General features: G+C 47.2%; 1 protein-coding gene across 3 annotated transcripts in view; it reads left to right on the top strand.

The window, feature by feature from the left end:
- Window positions 1-15,893, top strand: part of PRKG1 (protein kinase cGMP-dependent 1) — a 384,521-nt gene that overhangs the window by 351,453 nt on the left and 17,175 nt on the right. For all 3 annotated transcript variants that reach the window (XM_054637121.2, XM_077183425.1, XM_054637120.2), the window contains exons 10-11: window positions 5,335-5,431; window positions 13,997-14,136. In XM_054637121.2, the coding sequence (XP_054493096.1) occupies window positions 5,335-5,431; window positions 13,997-14,136 (237 nt within the window). The remainder of the gene's footprint in view (window positions 1-5,334; window positions 5,432-13,996; window positions 14,137-15,893) is intronic.

Below are 15,893 nucleotides of genomic sequence, written 5' to 3'. Positions count from 1 at the left end.
ATAGGGATTTGCTCTCAGTGCCTTCCAGGAATTGCTTCCAGGCATTCCCAGGCTCTGGATCCTGCTGGTTGTGTCAGTGCCCTGTGACTGTCCCTGCTCCCCTGTGTCCCCTGCCTGTGTCCCTCAAACAGGGCACAGCTGAAGCTCGGCATCTCACATGGACACAACACAAGGTGCTTTTGTTTTCACTTTCACCTCTTCCTGGATTCCCCATTGCCCCAAATCCCTGGGAAAGATGTGATCCTGAGCTTTTTGGAGCCATTGGAGCCAGCAGGGAAGGGAAGGGAAGCTGTGGCAGCCCCACCACCATTTGCTGCATCTGCTCCTCCTTCCATCACTTTCAAGGACGAAGCCTCCTGGTGACAGGAATTGCAGCCATGTCCCTGCCACTTCCCATTATTCACCTTCACTCAAATTTGACACAGCACAAATCCATTCTAGGGAGCTTTACATGATTTCAGGGTACCAGGCAGGCAGGGTGCCATGGATGGACCAGACCCAGGTGGGTCATTTCATCCCAGCTAAAATTATGGACAGTCAGATGGAGAGTTAGAATAGTCACAGAACTGAAGATTTGGGGGAATTTTTGCTTTCTTTTACACAGATTTTTTTAAGTGCCCCATCAGCTGAAGCAGCATTTAATAAGAAATAAATTGTGGCTGCCCCATCTTGGAAGTGTTCAATAAAAGGTTGGGAGAAACCTGGCCTAGTGGAAGGTGGTTGGAACAACATGATCATGAAGGTCCTTTCCAAGTCAAACTATTCCATGATTCTCTGACCCTTTTAGGATCTCACTGTATCTTAAAACCATAAGGAGAGGACTAAGGCACAGAAATAAGGTTTAGTTTTGGGATGTATTTCCCTCCTCACCCCACCTGTGGATCTCAGGCTCATTTCACCTGTATCTCCTTTCAGGCTGGCTATGATCATCACCATCCAGGTGCTGCAGCTCCACTTTTCCCAGTTTTTGCAGAGATTTCATAATTTCCATCTTCAGAAATGCTTTTCCTCAGTGATGGGTGAGGTAGTGACCAGGCTGACCAAAAACCCAAATTAAAGGCTACTTGTTAAACAAAGCTGGTGTCTGCCAGTGGGGAAGGCTCCCAAATTCTGGGTTTATCCCCCAAACTGGTGGCATTTGCTCGGATCAGGGTGATTGGTTCTCACTTGGTTGCAATTCCTGGCTGGCTGGCAGGCTGCAGGTGGAGAGGAGCCAAGTTTTCTCTGGAGATGACAGTTTGCTAACAGATGTCTGATGTTTCCCAACACGGTTAGGATGGGAATCAGGAGCTACTTCAGCAGAGCTGAGCAGTTGGGTAATTGCAAACCTTTGCTCCTCACATTTTCTAGTTTACCAGCTGCCTGGGTAACAAGATTATTTAATTATTTTGTTGTTGTTCATCATTTTAGGAGACAAAGCTTGAAATATCTCTCAGAACAATCACCATCCTAGGAGGCAGTGGCTCATTTAAATGCTGGGAAACCTCTGGGAGTGTGAGGAGCCACAGGATTTCCTCTCCCCTTGGGCACAGCATTGCCCAGACATTTGGGCTGTGGCTCCTGCACTGCCATGTCAAAGGATTGGGATATTGGAAGGTGGAATTGCCTCCTGAGCCCCCTGATTGCTCTGATGTCTTGTATGTGGTGCCTGTCCCTGCCCAAGAGGAGGCTGAGGCCAGACAGCTCCTCAGGAACAGGTATTTTATTTGGAGGCAGGGAAAGCAGTGGTATTCCTGAGCCCCAGCTCTTCCAGAGGAGCTTTCAGGAGGTTTCTGCCATTCAGATTCACAGGGAATCTGGGAGAAGAGCTTGGAGGCTCTCCAGGATGCTCCTGCCTAACTCAGAGCTGAACATCTCCTGCGCTGCTCTCTGAGGTCCCACTCTGCTGTCACCTCCAGGAGTGGGCTGTGAGCCCTGCCAAGGGTGGGCTAGTGTCAGTGGGTGACAAAAACCTGCTTCAATAAGCAAAAAGTTCCATGAGGAGCACACTGGGAGTTGATTCCTGGTGTCCCACCAGCTCCTGTGAAAAGCTCAGCCTTCATTTTAAAAGCTCTTTAATAAAGAACAGAGTGTTTATTGCTTTTAGATCACACCTTCCCTGGATCTTTTCTTTTTGTGCACTTCCAGCTAGGATTTTCCAGGCATTTTGACCTGGGGTGAGCAGCACAATTACCAAAATATCCAGGGAAAGGCTCTTTCTTAATTACAGCTAATTCCACTGGAGACAAACAAGCCCAGAAATCCCAGTGCAGGAAGTTCAGGCCTCGTGTGTGCACAGCTCCAGTGTGTGCCTGTGATGCCACTTGTGCCTCCAAGGTGTCTTTCCAGCACTCCTCCCATCAATTAATTCAGGAATTTGAACTCTTCCAGAGTCAGACAAGCATTTGATTATTTGGAAAATCTCCAAGCACTGGCATAAGGCTTGGATTTACAATAAAACTGCCTTTCTGATTAGAGAGGAATGGCATGAGGCATGAGGTTGTGGCATCTCCAAGGTGGAGAAAAGCACCCTGCCCTGGCACAGGTGGATTTGTTCCACAAAGGGGTGAGTTATTCCCACCTCATCCTGCACAAGTGGGGTCAAACTGTCCCTACTCTCATCCCACCTCTGTCCTGGGGCTGGGGCACAGCTGGGTGCACACAATGCTGTGCCCTGGCCTCTGGGATGGCCCTGCTGGAGCAGGGAGGGGACACCAGGTGTGGTCCCTTCCAGCCTGAGCCACCCTGTGAATATCCCAAACATTCCTGACTTGCAGATTCTTTATGCTGATCCAGAACTGAACATTTTCCTACAGAAAAAGATCTATTTATTATTATTATTATTATTATTATTATTATTATTATTATTATTATTATTATTATTATTATTATTATTATTATTATTATTATTCTACAGAAGCTGCCTTCTGTATTCCTTAGCACTGCCCTCCCAGTGCCTCTTTACTTTGGGAGGTAAAAATCAAACACCACAGATGTTTTTTACCATCGTTCTCCTCACACTGCAGAACCTTGGGAGCTTCTGTTCAGGGAGCAGCACGCTCAGCTTCAGGAATTTGGAAGGAATTCTAAAACTCCATGATGAGGATCATGCCCCTGGCTTCTGATTTAGCTTGGGAATATTTGTATTTTCATCTTTTTTCTGAAGATATTTATCCTTCAGCTTAGCAGGTTTGGAATGCATAGCAACTTAATTTATAGGAATTTGGTGTTTAAGTGGACTTGGACTTTTGTAGCTGGGAATAAAACAGAATTCCAGTGGGACTGTTGTTTGTGGGCATGGGAAGGGCTTGTTTGCTTGGGTTTACCTGTGTTTTGATTTCACTGCATATTTTTGGCATTTCTTTTAGGGTTTAGATATTTGTTGCACTATATTTAGGAAAAAAATGCATCCAATTTGCCTCATCTGCTTTGCTGCACTTGTGTGTTCTCACTACATCCAAGGAGTGTGGCAGAGGGAATTAGCCAAGGGATTTCCCAAAGCAATCCCAAGAATGCAGCAAGTATTTTTCTAAGCAAAATAATACAGGTTTTTTTGACATGTTCCAATGCAAATTCAGAAGATTTCAGCTTCCTTACCCCTGAAGGTTTCCCTGCCCATGGCAGGGAGGTTGAAATCAGGTGGTCTTGAAGGTCCCTTCCAACCCAAACCAGGGTGTGACCCTGGCCCTGAAATTTTACCTCTATTTGTGAGTTGGCAGGAAATTTTCCACGCTGGGATTTCATCTTCCTGGCAATTAGAAATCATTAAAGGTACTCAAATGCTCTGTCCATTCATCATGGCAAGGAGAGGCACTCGCTGCTCTGTCAGCCTGAAATGATGGCTCTGCTGTGCTTTGAAAGGGGACATTTCAATCCTTTTTTAGTGCCAGCTCAGCATTCGCCTCGTGATGAGCACGGAGGGATCAATGAGCAGCTGTGGCACACAAGGTTATCCCAAGTTCACAGCAGGCTCCGAGCTGATTGGCTTCCAAAGTCAGATGCATCAGGAGCAAGGTCACCAACAGGATCTGGTGACAGCATAAAAAACAAAGCAGAGCTGAAGTCATTTGTTGACAGCATCCCCTGGGAGAAAATTGTGTTTTATTGCCTCAGATTTGGGGCTTTGTGATGTGACCTTTCACACTGTTGGACTCTTATTTTTACATTTCCCTTTTCACTTGGAAAATGATGGAGTTTTTCTCTCTCTCTCTCCCATTGGCATTGAGGTTTTAAATAGAGCAGAGGAGGTGGTTTGAAGTGAATCTGTTAATGCAATAATCAGGGTGGGAATGTCCCAAAGCTGGCCAGGTGGCCATGGGAGTGGGATGGTGGCTCATCTTCCCACCGCTGTTATCCTGCATGAGCAAAGCCTCCAGTGATTATTCCCTACTGTTAATTGCAAGTTATTCCAGCTGAAATAAAGCCTTGCACCTTCCAAGCCTCCCTCCATAATCCAGCCAACTCTTTTCCCATAAAGTCACCCACAGCCAGAGGTCGGACACGCCCAGGGACTCTCCGGCAGACAAATGTCACATTTTATGGAGGGGGTGGATCCTGCTCATCCATTTCCCCTCCAAGCCTTTCTAAAAATACCCTAAACCTTAACAAGGAGCTATTTTGGGGGAATTATGGTCATGGATAGGCATGGGAAGCTGATTCTGGCAGGCTTGCTCGGGTTGGAGTTGCGTGTTCCTTACTCGAGCGCGTGGTGTTGTGGGGATAAACAGAGAACATCAGGATTTTGGGACCTCCTGGCTTGGGATGGCTGCTCTGAGTGGGTTTATAGGAGGAGAACAAATGAAGATATCCTTATAGGAATGTTGATCTCTGCCTGAAGTCATTCATTTCAGGCATTTGCAGTTTATCAGATCTGATTTCATAAAACCTGGCTGGGATTTCTCTCCAGGGACCTTTAGTGATCCTGCCACTTCCAATAAACATTTATAGAAACTGCTGCCAGCCTGTGGATATGAGAAACTCCTAGGAGAGACTTCTGTCTTCCAAAAATCCTTAAAGACACCAAAATATTTACAAGCAAACCTCACCCAGGAGAAGATGGATAGAAAATGCCCAGCCTTGGGAGCTGCATTGCGGTGCCAGGCGTTGGCTTTGCACCCTCAGTAGGGATGTTTGCTGTGGGAAAAAAACCCAATTAAATTGGAAAATTTGGAAAACTGTGCCCTCTGGAGCCATGCTGGGATTGGGAGCAGCAGAAAAGTGAATTTTGAGAGCTGAGATGGAAGTGCAGCAGGTAAAGGCTGGCCCAGGCTCCCACAGCTCGGGGGCGGCGGCGGCGCGCGCTGCTCAGGTTTGCACCTCTAAGAAATTTCCGTTTTTTCGCCTCAAAACCTCCAGATATGAAGCCGAAGCTGCCTTCTTTGCCAACCTGAAACTGTCAGATTTCAACATCATCGACACCCTGGGAGTCGGAGGCTTCGGGAGAGTGGAGCTGGTAGGTGACCTCTTCTTCTTTGTGCGACATCCTCATGCAATTGCTGTGTTAAAAGCTTAATTTTCTTTGTTATCACACCCCAATTACCCCGAGAAAAATGATCTGCTGGGATGGTCTAGTGAAGAAAGCTGCCTTACGTTTCCTGAGACATAAAAAATGTACCAATAAATGGTTTGCAGTAGGCGAGGAGGATTTATGTCCTAGGCTGAGTGAGGAACGCACATCTCCTCTCTCTTTTAAGTGGTTTATGGCATTGATTTATGGCCTTTTAAAAACAACCTGGAGAATTGGGTGAGTGCTGGGATTGGAAGAGCAACCTAAAATCTTATTTAACCAGATTCAGAGTAACAGTAGAAAGCCTCTCCCACAGTTTTTTTATTCAGTTCTAGAGTGGTTGCACTTGGTTGTCCTCAAAGCTGAACACTCAGCACCTGACCCATGACAACACACCCCAAACAGGGCCTGGTTTTGTGCAGAAAAGACAAAATCCAAGCCTGCTTTTTGTTCTGCTTGGAGCTTTGGAGCTCTGTGGTCTCCTTTAAAGCACAACCAGAGCCAGAGGGGAGCTGTTTGCAGCACCAAGGCAACACAAAACCTTGGAGTAGGAAGAGGGAGTTGGGTTACACCAGGAGGAGCTCCGGACACCAGACACTGGTGCAGAATGTCAGGAACTCCTGCAAGCCCGGGCACAAGGGGAACAGAGTCACTGTTGCCACCACAAAACCTCAGGGAAGCCTCCACTCCATAACCCTGTGGGAGCTGAAGAATAATAAAATGGGCAAAACTGGGTGGTTTTGGTGGTTATTTGTGATGTAAAGAGGAGATTTGGTGTGCAAAGCCCAGCTTGCTCTTCCCTGGGGTTTATTCCTGACTTTTCCTGGCTGGATATGAAATCCTGTGGAGGAAAGAACGTCTGTGGGCCCTTCCTGGGGTTTGGGGTTTAATCTGTGATTATTTTGTTCATGAATATTTAATTTATGAGTATTTTGAAGGAGTCACCTGCTGAGGATGCTTTAGAGCAGGAGGTTGTGCTCAGCCTCTCTTTTGAAGTCCCTCCCTCCTCTCCTGACACCAGGGATTTGCCCCCTAAATTAACACCTGGCTTCTCCACCCTGTAATGAGGGACCCACCAGTCTGGGGCTTGGTTTGAGCCTTGGGAAGCTTTTGGGTTCACTTTGAATGGGTTTTGCCCACCTCAAAAACTTGGGAGGTGCATGAGTTTGTGTCCATGAGGGGCTGCTGGTGGGACCCTCACCAGTGGCCATGGCCAGGTGGCATGGACAACCTTAAAGTGACAAAAACTCTACCCTGGTGATGTGAGACCCTGGCCCAGGTGAGAGGAAGAACAGGAGATGCTCTGTCCCTTCAAGGTGTCAGCCTGAGTAGGAATATTCCATTCTGAGCAGATATTCACACCTCAAAAGCCTCCAAGAAACCCTGGAGACACCTGAGGTGGGAAAAACATTCCCAGAGGTTTGCTTCCAGAGGCAGGTGCCCCTCTCCTGAGCAGGAAGATGCTGGATAAACTCATTTTTTGTAGCACTGAACTGCACACAGATAAAACATATTTAAAAGTGTAGCTCAGCACACCAGATTTTGTTCTTTTTCTTTACCACAGAAGGAAATTTTGTTACAAAGCCAAGGAAATGTTCCTTTTGTCAAAACTGAGCCTGGAATTGCTGCCTCATGCTTCCACCTCCTCCATTAAAAATATGGTTTATTGCTTTGGGCTAAAAATGTGAACTATATCAGAGGAATCAGCTCTTTTATTGCCTAAATATGGAAGTGCAGGAATGTTCCTGGAAAACATTCACACTTTTTGTGCTTTCCAGGAGTAAAATGGATCAAAAAAGTGAAGGATGTGGCAAGGAAAAGGGATTTTATAGCTTTGGGCATGGAGCCTCAGAACGCCACCACTGGAGAGGGCAACTGGAATGTCTGGGGCTGGGATTGGCCAAGAATAAATAACATTCCATGGATGTGGCTTTCCAGACACCTCTGGGAATGCTGGTGCCTTGGAGAGGTCACCCTTTCCATGCATCCATGCACAAGGATAAGGCTTTTAGGTCAGATGGCCTAAAATAGAAATTATTTTCAATTCCACAGATATTACACATGGAAATTCCCTTTTGTCTTGATTTTCCAGGCTGTTTTGTTTCCTGTATCTCAGGAAAAAAATTCCAAAGCTTTGGAATGAGTGGGTTTTTGTTCAGTTTTTTGGTGGCTCTTCCAACATCCTTATGGATGCTCCTTTCATCCCAAGCTGGGCTATGCAATCAACTTTTATCTAAGTTTTTCTTGAGGGATAAATCATCCAGCGTTGGAGGAACCACAGCAAATGGCAGGAGAGGACTTTTTGGGATTTTTACAGCTCAGCCTCCCTGCTTTATGTCAGCTGAGCATCTTCTGAGGTGGGATCCAGGATTAACTTCAGGAAAATAGGAATTTCAAGTGCCACTGGCATAGGGAATGTCACCTCATGTGACAGGGATGGAGGGCAGGTGTCCCCAGCCCTCAGAAATCATCTCTGCTCACCTTTATTGCTCTTGGCTTTGTTCTTTAATTTCCTTTTCACTTAAGTCCTGTGCCCCTGAGCAGCTGCTCCAGGTCAGTTCTTCTGGGTTTAAATCAAGATTATTTTTGACAGCTCTGAAATAAATACATTGGAGTAGCTCAATATCCAGGACTGGAGTCATTTTCCCATGGAATTGGTGCCTGTAGGTGATGGCTGAGCACAGGGAGACTAAGAAATCACATCCTTGTCTTCTTCACTCCTTCTGGCCTTGTGGTGGCCCCAAAAAGCAAAATTCCTTTGCAATATGGGGATTTCTAGAGGCACAAATAAAAACATGCACATAAAACATCACAGCCATGTTTTACAGGCTCTGTACAAAGTGGACACAATGAAATTTTTCAGCTTTATTTGGGTTTTAAGAGAAATCTGGCCCCAGCTTCTGAAGTGCAATTAAAACTCTTCCAGCCTCCAGCCTGTGTTGTAAACAAAGCCATTAGTGAATTAATTAGATAATGAGGAAAAACCTGCTGCAGTTGTCTTCTGATAGGCTGGCAGATGCAGAAGCCAAATATTTATTGGTGGAAATTTCCAACTGTATCCCATTTCCAATCCCCAAGCCAGCTGCTTTTCCTAGGTAATGTGAAGTTTTTTATCAGAAAGGTAATTTTTTTTTTTTCTCTTGAAAATCTCCTAACTTTTGGGCTTAATTGTCAGGAATTGCCTCAAGCTGGGCCAGGGGAGGCTCAGCTTGGACAGCAGCAGCAATTTCTGCATGCAAAGGGTGCTCAGGCCTTGGCAGGGGCTGCCCAGGGAGCTTTGCAGTGCCCAGCCCTGCAGGTGTCCCAGCAAGGGCTGGAGGTGGCACTCAGTGCTCTGGGCTGGGGACAAGGTGGGCACTGGGCACAGCTGGCACTCCATGGGCTGGCAGGCATTTTCCAGCCTCAGTTATCCCAGGATTCTGTGAATTTTTTAGCTTTTGAAAGCATGGATCTTTTGATTGCTATGAAGGGGAGCAGATTTGGGGATTTCAGTGAGGAATTTGAGACCAAATACCCAAGGAAATCCCAAACTCACCTGCCAACATCACTATTTCTGAGCTCAGCAAAATCCTGGGCATGGTCTGACCCCTTTTTTCCATCCTTTTCCAACATTTGCAGCATATTCCCTTCTCCAGCACGTGCAGGATGTTTGCTTTTGTCCCACCACTACAGGGCCATGTTTTAATTTTCCCTGGGTTTTGAATTCCTGTTGAAACTCATGGCATCCTTTGTAGATGGAAACATCCCTGGGCTTGTCTGTTCATGGAAAGGCTCTTGGCAAAGTTTGGGAAGATGGGATAGGTTGGGAGCCCATCAAATCTGGGCAGAGGCTGGACCAGGATATGAGCTGAGCCAGAGATTTCAGCTCCAGTTGGAGGCAGGAATCAAACATAAAAACAGGTTTTTTATTTCAGACAAATCCAAACTGGGAATCAGAACAGGATCATGTATGGGGTTGTTGGAGTTTAGCTCCATTTGATATTTCCAAGATGCCACAGCAGTGAGTTTTTCCATTTCCCACATCCCTTAGCCATAGAATTCTCTTCTTCCTCTATTTACTTTTCATTGGAATGATTTTTTGCATGAAACCCTTGACATTCCTCACTGCTTTTTAGCCTTTTGCTTCCAGACATTTCTGTAAAATCATTTTTCCCTCTGGGCTTTATAGAGAGATGAAATTTTTAGTATATTTGCCCTATTTTTAGTATATTTGCCCAATATGTTTATTCATAAAAAACCTGGTTGTGTTTGTTGTCAAGCAACAAAAATCAGTTTTCAGTGCGGAGATCAGGATGTGGAGTTAAAGGGGTTTAGCACAGTTGAGTATTTGATTAACAATTGGTAAATTTGCTTTTTTGAGTGTCTTCTTAGTGTATAATTTTGCAGATTATTTTTCTGTAGAGTCCCATAGTGCTCTAATTGGGATAGGAAATTTAGGGCTTTCCCAACCAGTGAAATCTGGATTACTAAAAAAAAAAAAAATAAAGTCACTGTCATGGACAGTTTCCACCCTGCTGCCCACTTGGAATTAATTTTGAAGGATTCATCCTTCAAAATTCAGCCTACAATGTGTCTTGTAGACTTCACTTTTGCTCCATGGTTTTTCATCTCATCTTCTCCGAAAATTCCAGAATCCCAGGATGGTTTGGGTTGGAATGGACCTTAAAGCTTCAAAATTCCACCCCTGCCATGGGCAGGGCCACCTTCCACTGTCCCAGGCTGCTCCAAGCCCTGTCCAACCTGGCCTTGGGCACTGCCAGGGATCCAGGGGCAGCCACAACCACCCTGAGCCATGTCTTAGGTGGGGTTTATTTAAGTCTTGACTTATTTTCCAGCCTAACCCAGCACAGTGTGTTCTGTAGCCAACTCTAAATCAATGCTGGGCCTGAGGTAGGGAGTGGGAATCTAATTTGGATATGCAAATTATCATTTCTCTCTAAACTTAGGTGAGGAGAGAGGCTGAATCTGGCCTTAGGGAAATGTGGAAAGGCTCCTAAAAATCCTTATGGATCATTTGGGCTGGAAAATCCCTGCCAGCCCATGGAGTGCCAGCTGTGCCCAGTGCCCACCTTGTCCCCAGCCCAGAGCACTGAGTGCCACCTCCAGCCCTTGCTGGGACACCTGCAGGGCTGGGCACTGCAAAGCTCCCTGGGCAGCCCCTGCCAAGGCCTGAGCACCCTTTGCATGCAGAAATTGCTGCTGCTGTCCAAGCTGAGCCTGCCCTGGCCCAGCTTGAGGCCCTTTCCCCTTGTCCTGTCCCTGTTCCCTGGGAGCAGACCCTGACCACCTGTCCTGGCTGATTTTGGGGAATTCTCTTCCATCCTGGGAGAAGAGGAATCCCTTCAGGAGGAAGAGCAGGCTGTCCCCTCTTGCTGGGACAGGAGCAGTCCCTCTGTGTGTGCAGCTGCCTGGATTAGGAAAGCTCAGCTTGCAAATGCTGCTCTCAGCAACAGCTGCTGCTATTTTGGTTGGTTCCACCAGATCAAGCTGGGAAACAGGGAAAATGCAGGACCTTGGCAATGGCCAGCAAGCAGGAGCACTTGGAATTCAGCTCCCAGAGTGCTGCTGTTGAGTCAGTTCTTACTCAATGTGGTGGGGAAATAGGCACATTTCAGCAGAGCATGGATTTCTGGCTCCTTCCTATTGGAAGAATTCCACAGGAAGCAAAATTCCCTTGGATGAGCATCTTTGTTTTGGAGATTCAGAGGGACACAGAGGGGAAACTGTGGTGAGTGGGGAACTAAAAGCTCATCCAGTGCCACCCCTGCCATGGCAGGGACACCTTCCACTGCCCCAGGCTGCTCCAGCCTGGCCTTGGGCACTGCCAGGGATGCAGGGGCAGCCCCAGCTGCTCTGGGCACCCTGTGCCAGGGCCTGCCCACCCTGCCAGGGAACAATTCCTCATTGCCAATGTCCCATCCAGCCCTGCCCTCTGGCACTGGGAAGCCATTCCCTGTGTCCTGTCCCTCCATCCTTTGGAAATATCCTGGAATGTTCAGTCACAGAAATAAATCCTTCTCTGGGGGCTTGTTCTGCATCCTGGGAAATATTTATGAAAGTTTCCACTTTCCCAAGTTCAGCTGGGATTGGATCAGCACAGGAATTGCTGGATTTGCAGGCTGTATATCACACACATAGGGATGATTTATAGGGAATACAGGTAGGGAAGGAGGAAGGATAAGAAACACATAACTCTTTTTTTTCCTCTTTTCCATTGAGCTCTGGGTTTCATCTCTTCAATACCCACTTTCCCAGCCAGCCTGAGACAGCACCAAGGTGTAAAACCGTATTTATTTCTGTGTAAGTGTTAAAAACCAGACAAAAATCAGGCCTGGTGTTCTCTGTGTGCCCAGGGAACTGCAGAAGTTTAAAACCATAAAGCACAGGAAGGATTTTGGAGTGGTTCCTATACCTGTGGTCCTATGAAACAGGGATATGGAAAAGCCAGAGGGGCTGCATCTCTCCTTTTTCCCTGCCTTTCTTTGCCCATAGAATTCCAGAGTGGTAGAAGGGACCTTAAAGCCCATCCCATTCCACCATTCCTCCTGGTGTTTCCCTGGGGATCCCACCCCTCCTGGTGTTTCCATGGGGATCCCATCCCACCCCTCCTGGTGTTTCCATGGGGATCCCATCCCACCCCTCCTGGTGTTTCCATGGGGATCCCATCCCCTCCCTCCTGATGTTTCCAGGGGGATCCCATCCCTCCCTCCTGGTGTTTCCATGGGAATCCCATCCCATCCCTCCTGGTGTTTATATGGGGATCCCATCCCAGCCTTCCTGGTGTTCATATGGGGATCCCATCCCATCCCTCCTGGTGTTTATATGGGAATCCCATCCTTCCTAGTGTTTCCCTGATCCCTGAACCACACCAGACCAAAGCAGGTGGACAAGAAACTGTTCAAGTTCAGGGTGTGTGGCCTGGGAAAAGCCCAGGGGGAATTTTGGATGACACTCCTGGGAACATGGTGGGATTTTTGAGGTGTGTGAGGGCTAGGAGTGGGACTGAATCATCCTTGAGGGGCTCTTGCAACTCAGCACGTTCCATGGTTCTACAAAGGTGCCGTGTCTCATATGCACCCACATTCCTGTCAGCAAAGCAATACAAAACCAGATCTGACATTAAATAAATTCTGATTGCCTGAGTGTTGCCTCCTAACCCTAAAGGCAGCCTGGGTTTCTGACAGGGCTCAGTGACAACCAAGCTGCTTCCCTCTGGCAGAAGCCAAATTCCTACAAGGCCACCCAAACAGAAGTTGCCAGATGGCACCTCGTGCTCCACAGGGGGAAAGCACCTCACTGGAATATTGTTTTGAGCAGCTGCTGGGGGAATTCAGCAGACTTGGAGGCCTGGGAGGTCAACAGCGGGGTTTCTTTGAGAGGGTTGTCCAGGATGGGAAGGCTGGCTGCCTTCCAGCTGGATTTGGGATGGGGACCTGCCCCTCGGCGTGGCTCAGGGTTCAGAAGTTGCCAGGGTTACCCTGAGAGCAAGCAAACAACTCCTGTCAGCCTCAGCTTGGGGAAGCAGGCTAAAAATAGGGGGCAGAGGCTTAAGGTGAGAAGCCAAGCCATGAGCAGGGAGTGCTGCTGGGAAGCCTGGTCTGCTCCTCCTCTGCAGGCATCCCAGCCCTGCAACTCCCAGCCAGAGCCAGCCCAGGTGGGGTGACCTGGAGGAAAAGGGGGCTGGGGAAGGCAGATGTTAAATGGCAACATCTCCTGATCCTGTGGGGGTACCAGTTGCTGGGGTTCCAGTTGCTGGTGTCTCTGGGTCTGCATTGAAGGCACTTGAGACAGTAATTCATGTTCCGACTCAGGTGTTTATTATTTCTTATCAGTAAAACAGCCTCACAACCATGAGTTTGGCAGCAAGGCACAAAATGGCCACAATCTCTTGTTCCAAGCTCTTTTAAGACTAAACTGTCCAGTTAAGAGCTGACACCTGGATTATTTTCCTTTTTAACCCAATAACTGATCCCAAAGAGCTGCAATGGGGACTTTTCTGCCCAATGACAAAATGCCACCCAAACCCATGGAGAAGGAGGAAGAAGCAGCATGAAGAAGAAACCCAGGGTGACACCCTGTGCCCTCCATCTTGCTTCCATCCACAACACACTAAAAATCCCCAAACCTCAACTTCTCACCCAGTGATACACCTACACTGCTCTCTATAATCTATTGCACACTTTTGTGGGTTCTAGTCTATCTTGAAGGCCAGGAAACTTTCTCCATGAATGAGGGTCAGAGTCAGTGCTGCCCTGGGGGTCAGGGTCAGAGAAATATTCCCAGTGCTCTGGGTTTCCACAGACCCCAGAGCAACACCCACATTTGGCTTTTCCCTAACAATTGCAACATTTAGAAAAGGCTTTTTTAGGAGTCAGCCACGCAGTTACAAACCTGGATCATGACTGGAGAGGTGGGAGGAGCTCCTGGGAGGCAGGCCGGTGGGATTGCTGGCAGGGAGGCAGCGCTCCAGCGGAGCTGTGGTCTGTGTGTGACCTTGTCCTGTCCTCCCAGGTGCAGCTGAAGAGCGAGGAGGCCAAGACGTTTGCCATGAAGATCCTGAAGAAGCGGCACATCGTGGACACGCGGCAGCAGGAGCACATCCGCTCCGAGAAGCAGATCATGCAGAGCGCCCACTCCGACTTCATCGTCAGGTACCTGCCCTGCTGGATTTCTGGGGTTCCCCACATGAGGCAGGAGTGATGAATCTGACTCCATGTTCTCAGAAGGCTAATTTATTATTTTATGGTACCATATTGTATTAAAGAACACTATACTAAACTGACCGTGTTCACAGGGGTCTTAGGATGAGGGAGGAGACGAGGATCTGACTCCATGTTTCAGAAGGCTGATTTATTATTTTATGATATATGTTACATTAAAACTATACTAAAAGAATAGAAGAAAGGATTTCATCAGAAGGCCAGCTAAGAATAGAATAGCAAAGAATGATAACAAAGGCTTATGTCTTGGACAGAGAGTCTGAGCCAGCTAGGCTGTGATTGGCCATTAATGATAAACAACCACATGAGCCCAATCCCAGATGCACCTGTTGCATTCCACAGCAGCAGATAACCATTGTTTGCATTTTGTTCCTGAGGCCCCTCAGCTTCTCAGGAGGAAACATCCTAAGGAAAGGATTTCTCATAAAAGATGTCTGTGACACTAAACTATACTAAAGAATACAGAAAGGATATTTACTAAATGCTCAAAAGCTAATAATAAAAACTCATTACTCTTTCCAGAGTCTTGACACAGCTTTACTGTGATTGGCCAAAGAGTCAAAACAATTCCCATGAAACCAATGAAAAAAACACCAGTTGGATAAACAATCTCCAAACACGTTCCACATGTGAGCACAACAAAGGAGAAGCAAATGAAATAAGATTTTTTTTTCCTTTTTCTCTGAGGCTTCTCAGCTTCCCAGGAGAAAATCCTGGGCAGAGAGATTTTTCCAGAAAATATGACTGCCACATTCCCCACTGCTCCAGCAGGCCAGGGAGCCCCACAGGGATCAGCCATGGCAGGGAAAAGTCTTCAGCTCCCTCCTGCACGGGAATGGAGGTGTGGAACAGGAGGAAGGTGCTGGGCAGAGCTCGCTGGTACTGCCACATGATCCATGTGGAATCCCAGGGTGATTTGGGTGGGAAGGGACCTCAAAGCCCATCCATCCCACCCCTGCCATGGCAGGGACACCTTCCACTGTCCCAGGCTGCTCCAGCCTGGCCTTGGGCACTGCCAGGGATGCAGGGGCAGCCCCAGCTGCTCTGGGCACCCTGTGCCAGGGCCTGCCCACCCTGCCAGGGAACAATTCCTCATTCCCAATGTCCCATCCAGCCCTGCCCTCTGGCACTGGGAGCCATTCCCTGTGTCCCCTGACCCAAGTCCATCTCCAGCTCTCTTGGAGCTCCTTTAGGCACTGTGGTATTTGCAGGGGTCCCCAGGATGAGGTGAGAGATGAGTGAATCTGACTCCATGTTCTCAGAAGGCTAATTTATTATTTTAAGATACTCTATTATATTAAAGAATGCTATACTAAACCATACTAAGAGTACAGAAAGGATAATTACAGAAGGTTAAAAGATAATAATGAAAACTCATGACTGACTCCTTGGAGTCTGACACAGCTGATGGTGATTGGTCATTAATTAAAAACAATTCACATGGAACCAATCAAACATTGACCAGTTGGCAAACAATATCCAGACCACATTTCAAAGCAGCAAAACAGGGAGAAGCAAATGAGAAAAAATTGTTTTTTCTCTGAGGCTTCTCATCTTCCCAGGAGAAGAAATCCTGGGGAAGGGATTTTTCAAGGCACTGGACTCACCATCAAGAATTTATACATACATACATACATACATACATATATATATATACATATACATATATATATTTATGATGACTTGGC

Source organism: Agelaius phoeniceus, chromosome 9 (assembly GCF_051311805.1).
Source record: "Agelaius phoeniceus isolate bAgePho1 chromosome 9, bAgePho1.hap1, whole genome shotgun sequence".
Classification (NCBI taxonomy): domain Eukaryota; kingdom Metazoa; phylum Chordata; class Aves; order Passeriformes; family Icteridae; genus Agelaius; species Agelaius phoeniceus.
This window is presented reverse-complemented; position numbering and strand designations above follow the sequence as displayed.